The sequence below is a fragment of the Engystomops pustulosus genome, chromosome 1 (genome assembly GCF_040894005.1).
Source record: "Engystomops pustulosus chromosome 1, aEngPut4.maternal, whole genome shotgun sequence".
Taxonomy (NCBI): Eukaryota; Metazoa; Chordata; class Amphibia; order Anura; family Leptodactylidae; genus Engystomops; species Engystomops pustulosus.
The window spans coordinates 207420752-207442026 of record NC_092411.1 but is presented as its reverse complement, the minus strand read 5'-3'; the positions used below and the strand labels follow the sequence as shown (position 1 = coordinate 207442026).

The 21275-nt window shown below is 41.5% G+C and overlaps 1 protein-coding gene across 1 annotated transcript; it reads right to left on the bottom strand.

Annotated features, from left to right (window-relative positions):
* Positions 1-8878: 8878 nt before the first annotated feature.
* LOC140122577 (uncharacterized) lies at positions 8879-13803 on the bottom strand. Its single transcript, XM_072143632.1, has 2 exons — positions 9269-13803; positions 8879-9005 (listed from the first exon to the last, which is right to left on the bottom strand). The coding sequence occupies exon 1, from the start codon at positions 13801-13803 to the stop codon at positions 9523-9525; it is 4281 nt and encodes a 1426-aa protein (XP_071999733.1). The 3' UTR covers positions 8879-9005; positions 9269-9522.
* Between the last annotated feature and the right edge of the window lie 7472 nt (positions 13804-21275).

The following is a 21275-nucleotide window of genomic DNA, read 5'->3' as shown; positions in this document are numbered from 1 at the left end:
TCCAATCACTACCCCACCAAAATCATATGTCAGATCTCAAGAATGTGTAAATCTATAATGTTAAATGTTAAACCTTTTAAATGGCAAAGCAAAGATAAGTTGTAAGGTGAAAAACAGAAAATCCTTTAATCTTTTGCTAACCTGGCATGACAAGTGCATTGCATTTCCCACAAAAAAGGATTTGAAATTGCATCAGGTAAGGGATTTGCACACAGCAGGCATCCAAGTGTTCTTCAGACAAAGATTTCATGATTTATTGACAGGAAACTCTGAAATTCAGACATTCTTACATTTAACGTACAGCTACATCTGCTTTTCTATGCGTCACATTTCAGTTTATCTCTCTTACGTTTTAAAAATATGTGCTGAAAGATTCTAATCAGAGGTTATACTAACATTTTTCCAGAAGGGTAATAATATTCCTCTTACCAGTTTTGAGGAGTATTTTTTGCCGAGGAGATGTAATTTTTCTACAAATAAATATCTCCTAGGCATATATAGTGTTAATAGACCTCTGTTTATACAAGAAAACTATTACAAAAGTATTTCCTGTACTTAAATAGCAAATGGAGGCAGTTCTAGCAATCATGCAAGTGGTGATAAACCTTTTTACACCTCCTCATAAACTACAACCTACAGACTACAATATATCGGACAGCGCCCCTCCCCCACACGAGACTATGGCTGACAGCGCCCCACCCCCAGAGCAGAATTTTGCTGTTAGAACACCTTCTAGAACCCCAAAGGGGCCTACCAGCGCTCCCCCATGATTCAGGCCCAAAACATGACTCTGCCCCCTCCTTGCTTTCAGATTTGTTGGAACATGGTGGCCATCCACCAACCATCCACTACTCCATCCATTTGAACCATCCAGGGTTGCACGATACTCATTGGTAAACAAGACTGTTTGAAAATTAGTCTTCATGTATGTCTGGGCCCACTAACCCTAACTCTATCCCTATCCATACCCCTAACCCTATAATCAAGAAAAAGATCAATGAGGGTGGGAGGCAGTTCATATCAAAACAGCAGCTCTGGGAGGTTATTCTGACATCATGCAAAGAAATTCAAGCAGAAACTCTACAAGAAACTCACAAGATCAATGGATGCAAAAATTGTGATAGTGATATCAAAGAAAGAATTCCTATGTTATCATGTAATTTGGCCTGTTTTGGATTGAAATAGCTTTTGCTTTCAGTGAATGTGATCTTCTAATGCTGCAACAAAACCTGTTCTGTTAAACGCTGATACATGTAGAAACCCCCAAAAGAGTGGAGAGGGTGTCGGCAGTAATTTTGCACTGACATCACTGATTGTTTTGCCGTTCTTTTCATCCGTCAGTGTCCACTTTCAATCAGTCAATAATCCATCAGTATTGGTGAAGCCAAAAACAAACAGGAGTTGATCCAGAACAGAGATGACTAGAAAATGGGATATTTGCATGTCCTCTGTGTTCTGTATCCACTCCTGCTTTTAGCTATTAAACCTGAAGCTTTTCATTCCTTCAGACAGATGAAATGAAGGGGAAAACCAAGCATAGTGGCAACGTCATAGAGTGGTGGAGGGTGAAAACAGTATTATGGAAATCACAGGGTGTTCCAGGGAGACAGCAGTCAGTTGGCAGCAGCATAAATAGCAGAGTGGCACAATGACAAATTCTGGAGCTGGCAGCAACATGGTAGGCCATAGTGTGCCACAATGACAAATTGTGGAGGTGCTGGCAGAAGGAGGTCAGAAAGTGGCACAATGACAAAGTGTGGAGGTGGGTGACAATTCCAGTCCCTGGTAAAGATGGTGGGAGGCAGATGGAGCAACTGGCCGCAGATGAATGGCATCAGGCAGGTGGTAGTATCAGAATAGTGGCTGAGGCAGGTAAGTAGACTCATTTCTCAACATTTGGGAGAGACATCATGGCTGAGCTAATCTGATGCATAAGGCATTGCTGTGTTGAAATCCTGGCTAATCGACGCTGATTCATCTTGACAAAGGTCAGTCTCTCCACATTACGGGTGGACAAGGGGGTTCTCCTTGGGGTAACAATGGCCCCCGCCGCCCTGAACACCCACTCTGATGCCACAATACTGACCGGGCAGGACAGCTTCTCTGCTGCAAACTCTGCATGTTGCGGCCACACATCAAGTTTGGCTGCCCTGTAGTCAAGAGGATCCTCTACCTGGGGTGGTAGAGTGCTGTCCAAGTAGGCCACCACCTGTCTGTTCCATGTCCTGCTGCTGGTGGAAGCTACCCTCCTCACTAGGCAGGTGAAGGAAGCTGCTCATTAAGGACTCCAGAATTAAGCTGCTGCTGATGGAGCTTTTACTGCTCCTACCTTCCCCCATCTCCCCACAGTACCCATGGCAGTAGTACGTGAGCAATGACTGCCGGGAATCCCCTGGTCAGACCTAACAGAGGATGCACAAGGGCGCACATAGGCAGTGTCCAATTGTCTGCACAGTATTTCTCTATAGTATGCCAGTTGTGAGCCAAAAACTCATCCCTATGCTGGATATTGACTATTCAACTGTCACTAGTCAAGCAGCATGCTGCGGGCCATCTGCGCAAATGACACTGAGGGACTCCTGGCCTCCATCTCCACTGTATACTGCCACAGTGCTTCTGGGTCATCTGCCCCATCTTCTACCTCCTACGGATGCTCCTGCTCCCCCTCTCCTGTCACCTGAGTAGAAAAACCACAGAGTCACCAGACTCTGCTTGTGCTCCATTGTCCTCCTCCTCCTCCAGTTCAGCCCCCACCGGACTCATGTGGCCATGAGATGTAGTCGCCACTTCTCCAGTGCCCTGACCTGACAGATTTTGCAGCATGAGTTCCAGGACATGAAGCAGTGGAATGATGTTATTCATGCCGCAGTCCTGGCGACTAACAAATAACGTGGCCTCTTCAAATGGCCTGAGCAAACGGCAGGTGTCAGCCAGTGGCTGACAGCAAAGTTACACAGGGGAGTACCCCTGTCCCCTTGAACCATCAAAAAATCATTAATGGCTTAACATATGGAGGCTAGAATTCCAACGGGTAAACATTGCATATCAGCCTATGTTGGGAAAGGCTGTTCTTCCACTGCAGATCGAGAGGGTGTGCTTGGCTTTGTAAGAATGGGTTAAGTGCATGCACAGTTTCCTATCCATTTTAGAATGTCTTGCAGATGGATGGAAGACTTCAGGAACCTGTTGACGACCAGATTGAACAAACATGCAATGCAGGGTGCATGGACCATCCCTCCTCAGTGCAGTGCAGACACCATGTTCTTCCCATTGTCTGTCACCATGGTTCCGATTTGCAGTTGTCGCGGAGAAAGCCACAGATTGATTTCTTGTTGCATGACTCGGAGCAATTCCTCCCGTGTGTGACTTCGTTCACCCAGGCAAACCAGTTGTTGTTGATTTTACCGCCAACACTCTGCACTGAGTGACTACTAATGCCGCTGCCACGCTGAGCCCCTGTGCCACTGCTTACTTGGATTTGCGAAGCGGGTTATGAACCCCGCGGGTGTTTGGCTCCCGTCCTCGCGGTTCTGCCACCCTGTTGACTCACAGCCACAGTAGCGACTTGTTGCCTGCTTCACTGTCTAATGCGCAATGTGGATTTTACACAGATTTCTTCCTATTCACTTCAGCAACAAAAAAGAACTGCTATTTGGGGTATACGGATCCCCACAAAATCGCTACAGCACAATACAGTACAAACAGCTAGGCGCTGGAGACAGCTCATGCAGTGTGAAATGCCGCAATTGGAAATGGCTGCCTGTTTTTATAGGGCTTTGGGACATCACATAAGCCTGTCGGTCGCTGATTGGCTTACAGGTCTGCACATGTGATCGAGGGTGTTCCTTTCTTCTTCCTAGAGTTCTCTGCCCCATGTAACACGTTGTGCCCTTGCCCATTTTGGTAATAAAGGAGGAAAAAAACTTTGTTCCCACGAATCACTGTATACTTCGGATTTGTGACAAATCAAATTTTCCCAGAAATTTGGACCAAATTCCACTTCATTAGAATCAATTCGCCCATCTCTAGTTTTCAATATTCAAATCAAAATTCAAATACAAGTATGGTAGAACATTATATCATACACTTTACATAATAATGGCAACAAAAATTTTGCATAATGTTACGTAACAAAACACTCTTGTTTATGGATAAACTCTTGTTTTGGAATATAATGAGTCCATCAAGCGGCGGAGAGATCTCTTACATGATTTATACAAATAGTCCTCACCTTGTTCTGCATATGGAAAACAGCAAGGCTCAGTTAGAGGAGTGGTCAGTCGAACAGCGCCTCAACCCTTACACAGTTCCTCTTTTAGTCCACCCAGTCACAAAGCCCGTTAGGGTTTTGGACAATCAGCCCTTCCATATCCAGATTTGACTCATTATCAGGAAAGTTACCTATGTGAACGGATGTAATTAATGAACTCTATTCCCTAAAGTAACAAGTAGAAATGATAACTGATAACCCCCTCCCTCCCATTGCATGTGTATTCCATCCTCCTAGCCGCCCCTCCCTTTCCCATCCACTACCCAGGCCACTATCACTACATTTGCAGACCTCCCAACTCGTCTAACATGTCTAAATAAACATACCAGATTATAAGCTCTTATATTTCAGAAGTTTAGACCCTCTTTCTCTCCTCTTAGCATCAGAGTTTTTAGAGATATACACGCTGCAATGCTTTTAAAAATGCATCACAAGCGCTTCGTGTGACCACACCCTCATATATCGCCATCTCACTGGGGTGTGACTAGAGTGCTGAAAAATGCAGGCCTCAAATCCAAAATTTCACTTAGTGTCTACTCCTGTATATATCCCCTCTCCCATGACTTGTGCACATGAGGATTTCCGACATTTCCAACAAAAAGTCTGAAAAAAAGGCCAAAGGTTGCAACTGCTATGATAGAAAAAACATGTATCAGAAGAAAAAATATATTATCATACATAAGTTGTAAAAAAGACCTACCAAAAATCTCAATTATACACCAAAGAAAAAAAACTAGGATACATGTTTACCTTAGAGCAGTGGTGGCAAACCTATGGCACATGTGCCAGGGGTGGCACTCAGAGTCATCTCTGTAGGCAACCAGGCCTTTTGCCCCAAAATACAGCTTGAAAGACAAGTTGAGTGACCTTAGGCCTCCTCCTGCAGTCCTGGGTAACCCAGGATGTGCCACATTCAGTGCTATTTAAACCAACACTTTCCGGGACTTTAGAAGAATCAAGGTAGTGTGGACAGGGCTGGATCATCATTGGAGCTTCCGCCCAACGATTCTTCCCGTTCATGGGGGACCTTGTGGTAAGCTACAATGAGATTCAGAATTTCTTTTACTTTCTACCGTATTGGTGTCTTTAAAAACCAAAGTTTCTGATTAAATTGCCTTGTTGGCACTTTGTGATAAATAAGTGGGTTTTTAGGAATAATTTGGGCACTTGGTACTAAAAGGTTCACATTCACTGCCTTATAGTGTACAAGCTCTAACATCAATCCTGGTCTTGATTACTGGATTTTATTCTAGTAGTAAATGATTATAATGTAAGGAGCCTGATATGGTGAATATCAATAGCAGTTTCAAAGTGAGGTCTTTGGATACACCAGAAATTCTGAGGGTCTGTTCTATATTATTCCATAATCTAATTTGATAGCAATGCACACATCGGACTTTGACATTTGGTACCTTAAAAAGTAATAAGAACTAATTAAAAGTGAAAAATGAAAAAATAAAAATCAGTCGGAGCGTGCAACACATATAAAATTCAGAGTCTGACAGAAGCGAGTTGTACGCCCCATGTTAAAGGTGCACCAAAAAAAAGTTGGTGCACTCTGCTGGGGCAGTGCAGAGGGTGCCAGATTCATGAAAAACCGGTTCTACCATATGGCTTGAGAATGCACTAATTAAGCGTGAAATGTCCCATTGCCAGGCCCCTTACCTTTCATGTACAGCACCATATGAATAAAGTTTCCTGCACAAGACTTTGGTGGGTGCCGCTTACTTATCTTTTCCTTCGATTGATATGAACTGCTGCAGCTACTAGGCTAAGCAGCACTGTCAATGTGCATCTTAGAAGTCCCGTCTCTCCTTCTATAATCGCAATGCCACTTTACCGCTGATTACGGCTGGATGGTGCATTTTCTGCTACTTTTGCATTTTAGTAAATGTGCCCCTATATGAATTTGGTGTCTTTGTGATCATATTAACCTAAAGAATAAATCGAAATTGGTAAAAACAAGGCCATAAGAAAATTTGTCACTTTCCCACACTACTACCAGTCCTGGAAGACATGAATTCTTCTATACTAAGCAGAAACATACACAAAAGCAGACTGAAAACTTTCAATTGTGTATCTAAACCAAGCACTGCAGATTAGACAACAATTCCATCATTGACGCTGGAGGCCTTGAGAGAAGTAAAAATGAATTCCATAGATTATTTATTTTATAAATGAATAACTTGTGCTGGAAACAAATCTTAGACCACACTTGCTGTTCCATATGCTCATTATTGAGGATCTGAAATGAATCAGGAATGTCACCGTTGTATTCTCTGATCTGCTGTCACATGAAAGGATAGATTAGATTTTATCTTCTAGGCCACACTTTATACAGAGAATTGTCCTGCAGTGATTATTTTACATTTATAAACCAGTTAGGGCTTCTTTTTTCTTTTTATAAACCATTGAATACAATTCTCTAAAAATTGTGTATCTTCTGAGAGTTTATTGAGGTGAAAGAAAAACTTCTACAAGATTGCAAGGAAATTCTTTCTACAGAAGTTCTGATATAGACAGGATGAAATGATTGCTTTATGTTTTCATATGCAAAACATGAACATTCAGATACCTGTTCAATGCTTTTTTATGGAATCATAACTACAGAAGCAGTAGGTGTCTTAATTCTAATTTATTAAATGCTTTTTGTACATATTGAAATTTTTTATTCGCCCAACATCTGTGAAATTTTCTGGAAGTCATAAATGACTTTCTGGGGCAAATGAATAACTTGCCTTTTTCACTTTTATAAGGGAAGTGTAAGACAATAAGATCAGAATAATAAATTCTAAAAATGAACACTTTTGCCATCTATGCCAAATAATAATTTTGTCTTTTAGTCACAGTCAGGGAAGTCATCCCTGATTTTCACCCTTTGATCTCTAAAGAGGGAACTGGTACTCAATTCTGGAAGGTCAATAGGCAACTTACTCTTGAAATTAGGTCACATTTCAAACAAAGTCACATTTGCTCCTCCAAGAAAAAGCTATTTACCCGCCATGGATCTCAAGATTATGAGAATGGTGCTTTGACTACTTGACATTATTTGACTCATCTTGTTTGATACCCCCAATTCTACTTGCCTGATGAAGAGTTATTACGAAAGACATTGCAAACAAATATTTATACAACACTACATGGTAAACACATGTGGTGTCATATAATGTTAATGGTAAAAAGCAAAAAAGCCATCATGCTGTTTTAAGATTTGGCTGGAATTTTTAGAAGAAACCCAACCCCATAACATCACAGTTGTATTGCAGAATATTAAATGAGAAATCAAAACCTATAGTCATCAAACACCTTAAGGGCCCTATAAAAATTTTTATTAAAAAGAGTTAAAAAAAAGAAATCATTTAAGTTAAAATAAGTCAACTTTCTTAAATACAAATAAAAAATAAGCATAATCGTTGACATGTTGAAGAAAATCTACCATCAAAATCAAGCATGCTAAACTGGGTACACTTCCTCATTAATCCAGGAACCGTGATTGGGGTAATCCAATTATGTTATACATGGCCTCCATCCTTTTAAAATCAACTTTTAAAATGATGATAATGTGCATAAAGGGCTCTGGGGGTGTTAAAATAGCCCCTCAGTGCTGCAGATTCACATGCTGTTGATGAGATGAGAAGAATATGTTTCATCTAACCACCTGCTCTCTCCCTCCTCTCTCTGACCTGCTCTGCTTATTGTAATAGCCTGTGAAGCTACACCGCAAAAGGGCTCTGGAAACCACCAGAGCCCTTCAGTCACAGTTTGTGGATCTATGAGTGTCCCTCAGTTATCATGCTTGATTTTGATGGTAGATTTTCTTTAAGCTTCCCCTTGTAGTAATTCTTCAATGGAAAAAAATTCTCAACTACTGCAATTTCTACACCTATAAAAATTAAATAGAAAGTGATCACAAAAGCATTCAGGCCCAGTATCAATTAGTATCAATTAACACATTGGGGCACATTTACTTACCCGGTCCAGTCGCGATCCAGCGGCGGGTTCTCTGACGCTGATTCGGGTTCTGCCGGGATTCACTAAGGTCCGTGCGCCGATATTCACCAGGTGTCGCTGCTGCGCCGAGGTCCGCCGGAGTTCTGCTTTTTTCTGGTGTATGTGAGTGCTTGATCTTGCGACACAAATGGCTTTTTAAATTCTGTGGTTTTTCCGAATCCTTCAGGTTGTCCGGTGGCCACGCCCCCCGATTTCTGTCGCGTGAAAGTCGGCGCGATTGCGCCAAAAATCGATCGCGTGCGCCACATTCCCGTGAAAGACAGCGCAAAGCAGAAATATTCGGGAAAAACCCGGCGGATTCGCGGCTGCGGACCTTAGTAAATGTGCCCCATTATCTTCTCTACAAAAAATGACACCTTACAAAAGTAGAAAAGGTCAAATGCAAAGTTGTTTTCTTTTTTTAAGCTTAAACATTAAAAACTATTTAAAAATATATAAAAATTTGATATTCTTACAATTGTACTGACCCAAAGAATAAAGGAGACTGTACACAAATACCGTATTTTTCGCATGATAAGGTGCACCGGACTACAAGGCGCATTATGAATATAGGCCAGCTACGATGTCTAGGTGCATATATAAGGCGCATGTCCTGCCCCCACTTCACGTACCCCCGGGGTCTATGCGGAGCTCGACAGGCAGTTAAACGCCTTCCTACAGTTCAACAAATGAGACTGGTTGAAAGTCCGTAGCTTTATTAAACTGATGTAGGATTAGGGTGAAACTGAAGAAAAACAGGAATGTACAATCTATTAGAATAGTACAATAATATAACAGGAGCATGTTACATACATTACATTAGCATATAACAAGAAACAAGCTGATACATATACAGTCTGGGACCAAACATGGCGGACCATGAGGTTGGGCCTATCTGTGCAATTACAGTGCAATTACAGATCTATACATTACATCATATAAGAGACTTTATACAGAGTGGTCCTATAACTGCTAGTAGCTATAGATTCTTATATACAGTCTCCTTACCGGCTATACTACAACAAGGGTTAAGATGGTTGAATATAGGTCTTCTCTCTGTGTAGACATGAAGGGAACTGCCCTTCTCCTACCCACAATCCTTTGTATCTGCTAGTGGGTGGGGAAAACAGAATGTAAGTAGTTATTAACTTTGGCCATTAGATGGCGCCTGCAAATAAACATCTGTTACATAATGGACAAATTAAGAACATCATTTAACCTGCATAACATTTGCCAGTGGGCAGCACACTCCCCGCCTGGCGTCAATCGATGCCACCACAAGAGTCCTCAGATGACAGCAATAAGATTAGTTCAGTTACTGGTCTGAAGAACATTTTGCAGAGGTGCCAGCCTTTACACTCCTTAACATTAGCAAGCTTGGTATTTTTGAAAGAACGAGCTATGTGGGTTAAGAGAGTGATAGCACGAACAAGTGATTTCCAGGTTGAGAACCTGCTGAATCGGTGAGACTTAAGGTAATTGTCTGAAGTCACTGTGTGTAGTGTCGACACCTTGGGACGGATTTCTGCATCCTTGTCAGCATCCACAAGTTCAAATGTTTTAAGATCCGTAGTGCCGTGTTCTGAGCTGTATAGAAAGGCAGGACCTGTAAACCATGTAGTGTCTTTGAGGCGGTTGGCAGCAACAGATCTAGTTGCTTGGTCTGCAGGATTTTGATCAGTAGGAACAAAATGCCACTGTTTTGGCAAAGTTGACCTCCTGATTCGTAGAACCCTGTTGTTGACATACACATAGAAGCGTCGGCTTTCGTTGTAGATATATCCCAAGACTACCTTGCTGTCTGTGTAAAACACAGCATCTTTTATCTCCAAATGCATCTCTGTTGCGATCATCTCAGCTAGCTCAACTGCTAATACTGCAGCACAAAGTTCTAGTCTCGGTATAGTGTGCTCAGGAAGTGGTGCAAGTTTTGCTTTGCCCATGACGAAGCCTATATGACATTGTCCTTTAATGTCTACTGTTTTAAGATAGGCCACAGCAGCAATGGCTTTGATAGAAGCATCAGAAAACACATAAAGTCTTTGTAGCTGAACCTCTGTAGATGGCACAGGGGCATATGAGCGTGCAACATGTAGATGAGAGAGATTTGTTAGAGAGTCCTTCCACTCTACCCACAGTGCTTTCTTTTCATTGGGAAGTTGTTCATCCCAGTCAGAGGCATCATGAGTCAAATCTCTAAGTATTGCTTTACCTTGGATGATAACAGGAGCTGCAAACCCTAAAGGATCATACAAGCTGTTTATAGCAGATAGTACTCCTCTCCGAGTAAAGGGTTTCTCTTCCTCGCTGACTCGGAAGGTAAAGGTGTCAGACTTTAAGTCCCAGAGCAGTCCAAGACTACGTTGCATTGGAAAAGTGTCAGTACTTAAGTCCTTTAAATCATTGCTGTAATCATGAGAGGGAAATGCTTCCATCAATGTTTTGCTGTTGGAGGCAATTTTATGGAGTCTCAGGTTTGAATTAGCAAGCATTTCTTGAGCTCTCTTAAGAAGACTGATTGCAGACTCATTTGTAGGTAGCGATTTTAAACAGTCATCCACATAAAAGTCCTTTTTGACAAACTGTGTAACGTCTGAACCATATTCTTTCTCACCCTCCCTGGCTGAATGTTTAAGTCCATATATAGCCACTGATGGGGAAGGGCTGTTACCAAAAATGTGCACACGCATGCGATACTCGATGGGTTCTTCCAAGGGGTTGTTGTCCTTGAACCAAAAGAACCTAAGGAAATTTCGGTGTTCCTCTTTAACAAGAAAGCAGTGGAACATTTGTTGTATGTCAGCCATAAATGCAACAGAGTCTCTGCGAAATCTGAGAAGCACTCCAAGGAGTCGGTTGTTGAGGTCTGGACCTGGCAGTAGGACATCATTTAAGGAAACACCCTCAAATTTGGCGCTAGAGTCGAATACTACTCTTATCTGTCCTGGTTTCTTTGGGTGGTAAACTCCAAAAATAGGTAGATACCAGCATTCCTCTGAATCCTTTAAGGTTGGAGCTATCTCTGCATGGGAGTTCTCAAATACTCTTTCCATAAATGTAAAGAAGTGGTCTTTCATATCAGGCTTTTTCTGAAGATTCCGTCTAAGGGAAGCAAAGCGTTTATAAACTTGTTCTCGATTGTTAGGCAAACACTGCCTTTTGGGTCTGAAGGGAAGAGGTGCTATCCAGCTATTTGATTCGTCTTTAACTATTCCTTGCTCCATTATTTCTAAGAACAGTCTATCCTCAAAGGACATTGCCAGTTGATTGTCTTCCTTTGTTCTCTGGAAGACTGTGCATCCTAAGTGGTCATGGTCACTAGTACAAGTATGGTTGTCACAAAGGTTGCTAGTGATATGACAGGGTAGAGGAATGCTGTGTGGAAGCTCTTTTATGAAGATGTTACTGTAACATGGTTGAAAGAGAGAAGGGCGTCCATTCTCTAATGTGCTGGTAAGCATGTTGTTCACCGAAGTGGGTCTGTGTACACCACCTATACAAACATCACCTACAATCACCCACCCTAGGTCAAGTTTCTGGGCAAATGGAGCATTGTGAGGACCATTAATTTGATGTCTAGGCTTGTGAACTTGCAAGATATCTCTTCCAAGGAGCAGAATTATCTGAGCTTGAGGATCTAACTTTGGTATGAGATGAGCTATATGCTTCAAATGGGGTTGGTGTTTTGCAACATCTGGTGTAGGGATTTCAGACCTGTTATCAGGGATCTGGTTACACTCGATTATGGTTGGTAAAGTCAGGCAGGTGCGACCATCTATAGACTCTATTGTGTACCCAGTAGCTCTTCTCCCCGCCGTCTCAACAGTGCCTGCACAAGTCTTTAGGGAGTAGGGAGAGCTGGGTCCCTTAATGTTGAAAATGTCAAAGAAAGTAGATCTAGCCAGAGATTTATTACTTTGGTCATCAAGAATGGCATATACTTTGAAGGCTTTGTCTTTGCAGCCCGTTGGGTAAACTCTGACAAGACAGATTTTGGAGCAGGACCTGCCACCTACAAGTCCTTTGCAGACCTCAGTGCATTGAGAAATAACGTCTGGTGTCTCTGTTTCAGTATTTCCCTCCTCTCCTCCTTGTTCCTGGCCACTTTCTATATGAGACAAGGCCCACGGTGGTGGCCCAGGGTGTAAAGCTGAGTTGTGATCTGTGCTGTCACATTCTGTACATTTAACACTGACCTTACAGTCCTTTGCGAAGTGTGATGTTGCTAAGCAGCACTTGTAACAGATTTTGTTCTCCCTGAGGAAAGCTTTGCGGTCCTCCATGGACTTCTCTCTGAAGCCTCTGCATTTCAGTAGGGAATGTGGCTTCTTGTGCAGGGGACACTGCTTACTTGGGTCCGTGGATCTTCCATCCTGGTGGGAGGAGCTTGAAGGCCTGTAAGAATTACTTTTAGAAGAAACATTAGTTTTGTGAACTGCTACCGGAGTTTTATGTTGTTTAAGACCAGATGGAGTGGCACAGGATAGAGTAAAATCGAAACTGGGATCATTTCTGATTTTTGCTTGCTGAGTAATAAATTCCACGAATACACTGAAGGGTGGAAACTGTACATCATGGATTTCCTTGTACTTGAAACCATGATTGACCCACTTCTCTTGTAGGTTGTGAGGTAGTTTTTGCACTATAGGGTTGACACCTCTGGCTGTGTCAAGAAATGCAAGTCCCATTAAATCTCCTTCTGCTTTGGCAACCTGTAGTTCAGTTAACAGATCACTTAGTTCCCTAAGTTTTTGGTAGCCCTTGCTAGCTATTCTAGGGAAGTCATCAATTCTTTTGAATAATGAATTTTCTATAACCTCTGCTGAGCCATAACACTCATCGAGTCTATCCCATATCATCTTTAAGCCTGTTTCTGGATAGTTTATGTTAATGGCTCTGATCCTCTTAGCATGCTCAGCAGATTCATCTCCAAGCCATTTCACCAGTAAATCTAGCTCTTCCCTAGAAGACAGGTCTAAGTCTCTTATTAGGCTCTGGAATGAGGATCGCCAAGCCCTATAGTTCTCAGGGCGATCATTGAACTTTACAAGTCCTTTGATGACAAGCTCACGTCGAGCAAAGAACTTAGCAAAGTCTATTGTGGCTTGGTTTGTGCTGAGACAGGTTGGCAAATGGTTGCCTTGGTGAGAGTGTGGTGTGTAGCCATACCTGTCAGAAGTCTCTTCTTTAGGTTTCACAGTGCCACACTGTCTGGGAGTGTAGTAACTTCCTGGATGCTGGGGTGAAGCTTGGGTTCTCTGGTAGGCAGGGAAGTTGACTTGAGCTGTGTCATTCTCTTGCTTGCAGAACTGTGGTCTGAGGTCCGCTTCTTGACGCAAAATATGATGTCTTGGACTTGACTCGCAGTTGGTAACCTTTGTTTCATGTGTAGTCTGAGGAGTACACGCAGGATGTTGAAGGACATATTCTGAAGTGCGTTCTAGTGTATCCTGGGGTTCTTGTTCCAGATCAGGCATGCTACTGTGTCTGCTGCTCTCGCTGTGGGAGAACGCGGCTGCCTCTAAGACTTCTGCTTCCGCCATGGCAGCTGCGGCTTCCCTCTCAATTGTCAGCTTCTCAAGTGTTGCTTCCAGGCGTGCTCTTTCTAAGTCCAGAGAAGCCTGTTCTTGTGCCCTCTCTGCTTCTAAGGAGGCTTGTTGTCGTGCCCTCTCTGCTTCTAAAGAGGCTTGTTGTCGTGCCCTCTCTGCTTCTAAGGAAGCCTGTTGTAATTTCAACTGCATCTCTTGTTCAGCAAAGGTAGCCCGTGTCCTCGCTGCTTCCGCTTTTGCGCGGGCGATGGCGGCTGCATTGCTAGTGGTAGATGCTTTTGAGGAACTGGCCCGTGATCTTGTCTTGATAGAAGACGCTTGGCTTTGTGACATGCTTTGACCGTTTAGAGATTGCTGTGTTGCCTGTTTGCAGGTGACTGCGTAGACAGTAGCAGACCTCTGTGTAGTCTAAATCTTTCCCGCTTGTTTCCAGCAGCCGTTTCACTGTCCTGCCCCCACTTCACGTACCCCCGGGGTCTATGCGGAGCTCGACAGGCAGTTAAACGCCTTCCTACAGTTCAACAAATGAGACTGGTTGAAAGTCCGTAGCTTTATTAAACTGATGTAGGATTAGGGTGAAACTGAAGAAAAACAGGAATGTACAATCTATTAGAATAGTACAATAATATAACAGGAGCATGTTACATACATTACATTAGCATATAACAAGAAACAAGCTGATACATATACAGTCTGGGACCAAACATGGCGGACCATGAGGTTGGGCCTATCTGTGCAATTACAGTGCAATTACAGATCTATACATTACATCATATAAGAGACTTTATACAGAGTGGTCCTATAACTGCTAGTAGCTATAGATTCTTATATACAGTCTCCTTACCGGCTATACTACAACAAGGGTTAAGATGGTTGAATATAGGTCTTCTCTCTGTGTAGACATGAAGGGAACTGCCCTTCTCCTACCCACAATCCTTTGTATCTGCTAGTGGGTGGGGAAAACAGAATGTAAGTAGTTATTAACTTTGGCCATTAGATGGCGCCTGCAAATAAACATCTGTTACATAATGGACAAATTAAGAACATCATTTAACCTGCATAACATTTGCCAGTGGGCAGCACAGCGCACCAGATTATAAGGCGTCTCTCCACAGCAGTGACCCGCCAACTGTCAGCACCCCGAGTGCATACCTAGGTGAGAGATACCCCGAATAGCCGCGGAACGTATTCGGCACCATCCTTCCCAAGCAGCAGGAAGGACATAGGGAGCAGAGGTGAGCGTTCACACAGAGAGATGACACCAGGCTAGAAGGGGGTCCGTGCACGCGGCAGATGAAGAAGTTGTTTCGTGCTATGACGCCTATTGTTTGTGCCCTGCGTGGTCTGCAGTTCCCGCTGGAGATTTGCTGTGAAGGGGCTGTCTCCGGTAGCAGGCACCTATGTAAGTAGGGTCCGCTGCCCTCCTTCGCCTTGCCTCCTTCAGTCACAGCCGAGTCCCCCTCTGGTTCTGCCGGCCATGCAGGGTTGCAGCCGCGGCTCTGGTCTCTTCCTGCTACTGCCCTGTTCCGATGCACGGAGGGGCATGATGTTGTTATCGCGGTACCAGGACACTGATGTGGGGTATTGTGCCCGTCTACAGTGTGTGCAGGGTGTTGGCAGGATATTGCTGGCGTGGCCCAGAGCTTGTTTCATATATAAGGACTATAAGGCGCACTTTGGATTTCTAAGAAAATCGTAGGTTTTTATGTGCGCCTTATAGTCCAAAAAATATGGTAGTATAAAAGCAAGCTCGTAAAGAGAATGGCACAAAGGGTTTTTTTTCATCAATTTTACTGTATTTTCGAATTTTTTTCCATCTTCCCATTATATGGAATATTAAATGTCTCCGTAAAAACATGCAAACAGAAAAGGGCCACTGTGGCTATAGGTATTTATGGATGTGCTTTATATAACCTTTGATCATAGAGAAAAAGATAGGGACAGAATTCCAGGATGTGTTCTAGTTGTTTAAATATAAATAATGTAATAAGGTCCAGATAGGAGGCGGACCAAAAGTAAGTGCTCATTCAAGAATTTGTTAACCTTGTGACCATGACCACCAGTTTTGATGATCAATAGACATGTGGATGGATAAGTAAGAGAAGATAGAGAGATGAGAAATAACAGATAGGAATCTTTTGCAAAAAAAAATCCATAGCTGAAACAATAATAGAGCCAACTTCTACATGTGGAGTTAAGATTTTTTTCCATAGGAAAACAGGATGAAAATGCCATAGTATTTGTAAATGTCCTTTTAAATGCAAATTTCAAACAGATTATCATAGATACGCAGATGGCATAAATGAGCAGACTGAGGTCGACTACAGACCTAAGAATCAGATAACAGTTTACACACTTCAATCTACAAGTTACCGTAGTAATAAATGTTTCATAAAAAACTTTCTCCACATTGTCCAGTATAATTCATGGTTTAACATTTATTCATAATGAACCAGTTGCAGTTTTTTTTACTTTAATACTTTATATTCCTTTTCTGACTGGTTGCTTACCCATCTGTTTGCCAGATGTTTGTACTCCAAAGTTATGACCTACTTAGAGAGGGTGTTCAAGTTCATGTGAAAGGTCAATAGATAAAAGAAAATTTGCTTACCTCACCTTTAAAAAATATATATTTTTTGCAGGAAAAACAGGGCAGTTGTTAATAGTAAACTTCATAATTTATTTATTTAAAGAAAAAAATCTGCTTGTTCACCCATTTCCCTCCTTGTGCCCCAGATTAAACCATTACACAACATTATTTCCTGCATTAGTATCAGCAGCAGGGGATTGACTGTTACACACAGCCTAGTCCCTGCTGCAAGGGTAAACTGGCAGTTACAATACATTGCAGTGCACTGCAATATATTGTATGAGAGTGAGGGTGAAAAAGAGTTAAAATAAAGTTTTAAAAAATAATAAAAATAAAACCCCTATCATTGCCATCTTTTCACATAAGTAACTATACAATGTGTACAAAAAAATAGAATAAATAAAATGCATTTTTTTCATGTCTGTAGCCACCTTGTTAAGCAAATGTTATGTTACTGTACCTTTTTTTAAATGCCATTTTAGCCCTTTAGCACTCCAAAATAATACCAATCAAACCATTATCTTACAATAAAGCAGAGAACCTATATGGAAATTCAGCTGCAGTTTTTTCCCTAATTTCCCCTACATTTTAATTTTTTTCGTCTTTAAGGACGTCACACAAGATATTAATTGTGACATTAAAAATGATAGATTTTATCTCTCAGAAAACAAAACCTTTTACTGTTCTGTATAGCAAAAATAGTCACGGCTTTTGGAAGGCAAGTAATATTAATATGGGACTGATTCTGTTTCACATTAAGTACTAAATTAGTCTGAAATTAGAAACTTTGTTATATAAGGACCTATTGGTGTGGTTACGACAACATGTTGCATTTTAGTCACTGTATGCATCGTATATTTATATGAAAACTATATTTACACAATATTTTCTTATTTGCAACGAAGCCACAAAGTTGCAAAAAATGCTCAGTGTAAAAATAACATATAATGACCTTGTGACAGACTATTAGATGACTTCTGTAGGAATCAATTGTACACAGAAAGCTTAAAGGGAACCTGTCACAAGGGACTTCATTTTCATAACTTACCTTGCACCCTGACAGAATCCTCGGTGTAGTCCTCGGGGTTGGGCTCTGCTAATGTAAATGCTTCGAGAAGGCACCTGCAGCACAGGTGTGATGGGCTTCTGCAACCTGTCTTTAGTGAAAATGAGGACCCCTTTAACTTTTACCAATATAAATACGGTGTCATCCCCAGCTGTCACTTGTACTAACCAGACCCTATAACATAAACCAGCTGCAAATAGACAATGTTGCTATTTTTGACAAGTACATTTTGTAACACTGATTAATTAAAACAGAAATGAATGGAATTTTGGGGTTTGTAAATGACAAGTAATGAAAATGGAAGAGAAATTGCTAATATAATGTTTACATTTGAAACATGTGTGTCCTGAACTTTTCAACCATAGTGTGCATTTGAGTCCCTAAGTACTGGGGACTGTAAAATGCAGGTCATTGCTTTATGTGACGCTACATAGAAGGCAAAAATATAAATAATGACACAAAATCTTCTTAACATACTTAACAATTTTATTAACATACTCCCTGTTGTTAAAATACCAGCAATCTATTCTAGCACCAAAGCTCCTTTCCATATTGCAAGGATGTGTGGTTCAAAGCAAACCATTGTTCACGCAATAAGTTTGCCTCTTTTTTGCAGGATATATGACTCTTCTTAATGGCATCATCTAATAGTCTTTGTGATGTACTAAAAAACTGGAGAAAAATTGAGAATAAAGCCAATTGGAAAAATAACAGAGTATGCAAGATACATTGGGGGTGATTCATGAAATCTGGGTCTGATGTGCCTAAATTAGTATGAGGTTCAAGGCTCTGAATAATTGTGTCACATGCCAAGTGACTGAAACTAGCCAGGGACTGATGTATATTTTAACCATAACCTGCTCCAGTTATTGTAAATCTGAATTGAACATCACTTCCACCCGCCTTTGACAGATTCCCAGCTGCCATAACATAAAAGTGCCACCAAGCAATGAGGTTCTGCATGTTGTCTGTGGCAATTGCATTTATTAAAAAAATAACCAAAAAAATTATACCCTTTATATTTTCTATAAGTAAACACCAAACATATAGGCAAAGTCCCACCCAGAACTTCCTTTGAAAGCAAAGAAATTATCCCACAACTTACATTGATAACTTACCCTCGGGATGTGTGATTGCTGGATCTCTGGCCACTTGTACTTTAGTAACTCTGGAGTACCAATGGGTCCACCCTCAAGGAGAACACATTTATTCCCTCTTCTCTTGATTTGTGGCAGAACTGACAGGACAGAGAATAAGTGTGAGCCCTGCCCTGTGCTAAGCACTTTATCCAAAATACATGTACAATAGACAGACAAACAAGCCAGGTCAAAACCAAGATGTCAGCAGATTACAAAATTGCAAGACAGAAAAATAGTCAAAGCTACCAGCATAATGTCAGTATCACAGCAAAACAGAGTCTAAAAGGCAGCTTTATATGGGTCAAAGAGGAATATATACAGTAACTGAACACAGCCCCAGAAGCACACACAATCCCAGCTAAATGCCTGACGAAGGCCCATGTCAAGGGCTGAAATATGCTTTAAGCTTTAATAAACACTACAAGAGTTCTAAGATATCAACTAAAGGATTTTGCTGAGGGTCGTTACCTGTACAATCCCAGCTGGGAGAGGCTACTGACTAAGCACCCCTCTGAAGAGCATACACTGCGACGTGCTGCTCAGCTGAGCGAACCCAAACTGCTGAATAGTTTATGCAAAAGTTATGACATCAACCCTTTTCATTGTGACCCAGGTAAACTTTCAGACATATATAACCTACTAAGAATTACAGGTCTAGATGTGCAAATTTATACATTGTGCTTGTCTAAATTTTTACAGGCACAAGGATACAACATGATTACTGAAAATCAAAAATACCTTTATAATCTCTGTTCCTTATGCTATTATCAAGTTATTCCCAGTTTAATGGATACACTAATGAGGCTGTTGGGGCACCAAAGTTTTGCTCTCAGCAACCAAAGCACTGCTATTCCTACCTAAATAAATTCCCTACTCTTCCGGTGTTGCCCAATGCTTCTCATAAAAATAATTTCCTGCTTATCTGATGGAGAGGGTAGTGGTCTATACAGATATACTAATGTTTCTGGTGGTAAGGACATGATATTACAAAGAGATAAGAAAAAAAGCTATGGAAGTCCTATATGAATGTTTACAAGCATGATAACTTTCATTTAGTGTCGTGACTTATGAAATTTCCGTTTTTTTCATGTATAAAATAATGACATCTTAGCTTCTTCAAACTTTTCTTAAAAAAAATATCGCATACATGGGCTAGTGTTCACACTCTGCTCTCAGCAGTGGAGTTTCCCCACCTCCAGATGCTGATGCTGTCTGCTCTGGCTTCAGTGTCAGCACCCGGGGATGAGAGCGCATTGTGACCTGCAACCATCATACCTCCGTTACTAAAGGCAGTTACTTGGGCAGTGAAGTCAGAGCTCACACACAGGCTATATTTATTGTGAGCACACAGACAGCTGGGAAGACTAGGACTGTGTCCCCCAGTTTCTTTGTGAGCGGCAGATGACTGGACCAAAGTCCATTCCAGTGACTTTGACGTGCAGAACTTGCATTGCACTCTGACCCATTGTAATTAACAGACTTTTTCAGACTCGCATTATTTTCACGCACACACGTGCGTTTTTTTAACGCGTGTTTAAATCTCGACATGCTCTACTTTTGCAAGTCAAACGCGTGAAAAAGGCACCATACAAGTCTATGGAGATGCATCAAAAACGCATTGCACTCTGAGACATCTGCAAGTCCTATGCAAGTGCAATGCATTTATCACACATCTATTTCCATAGAAAAGATAGACCTCAGTCCTGAGTCCTTTTCACGCGCATTTCCTGCGCATGAGAAACGCATTGAAATTCCATTGAAAACGCGCATGAAAAACTGAGACACTGAACAAAACTGATTGAACTCTGATGAAAAATGTCAGTTTTTCACTGACCAAACCCTGATCGCTCCCTGATCAAACTCTGATGTGATCTGCAACGCAAGTGTGTAAGGTGCCTTAGGGTGGGATAGGAGAGTCATCTCAGATATGTGTGCTCCTTACCTCCTTTATGTTAAAGCAGCTACCAAAATCTCTTCCTGCTGCCACTATACTCATTCGGGCCGAAACGTGCGTCGGGGCGGGAGTCACCCTGGACTTGGGAATCCGCTGCTTGATCATGGGTAAGAGACCCTGTTCACCTTAAAACTTTATTGGGGCAAGTGCAATATGTTGTTACAATTATATTGAAGGACCTTAACGGTACACAAATACCTGATACACTTTATCCCTATAAAATTTGCAATGCAGTAATTTTCTCCCTTTGTGTCCAATGGTGTTACTCCTCTATCTGCCTACCACCATCTGTGGCTGCACATGTTTTATTTGAAAAAATTCTTTTATGGTTTTTGTATGTTTAACTCAATAAAGTATTGTTGAATTATAGTTGCATTATGTGTTTATGTCCTGGGTCTGTCTACTTATCTAGGTAGACAAAATAGGTTTATATAACACTATACTCACCACAATAATTTCCTCCTGTGATAGCCCTTTTGGACTGCCAAGGCAACATACAGTATACCGAATTTTCAAAACTGTCCTAAGACAGAAAAAAAGCCTTATTGGTCAGAAATGTCTTTGTTGTGTTCCTAAATAATTCCAGTCCTTTTTAATTGCTACTTTAATATTACCTCAAACGTAACTTTTATTAAATGATTAAATAATCACACTCAACTCACATGTTGGGCTGCTATTTTTCGTATGTAAATATCACAGGATGAATATCTACTCAAT

Bases quoted from the DNA above. Each gene is read 5' to 3' on its own strand.
- LOC140122577 (XM_072143632.1), bottom strand. From the start codon at position 13,803: ATGGCGGAAGCAGAAGTCTTAGAGGCAGCCGCGTTCTCCCACAGCGAG.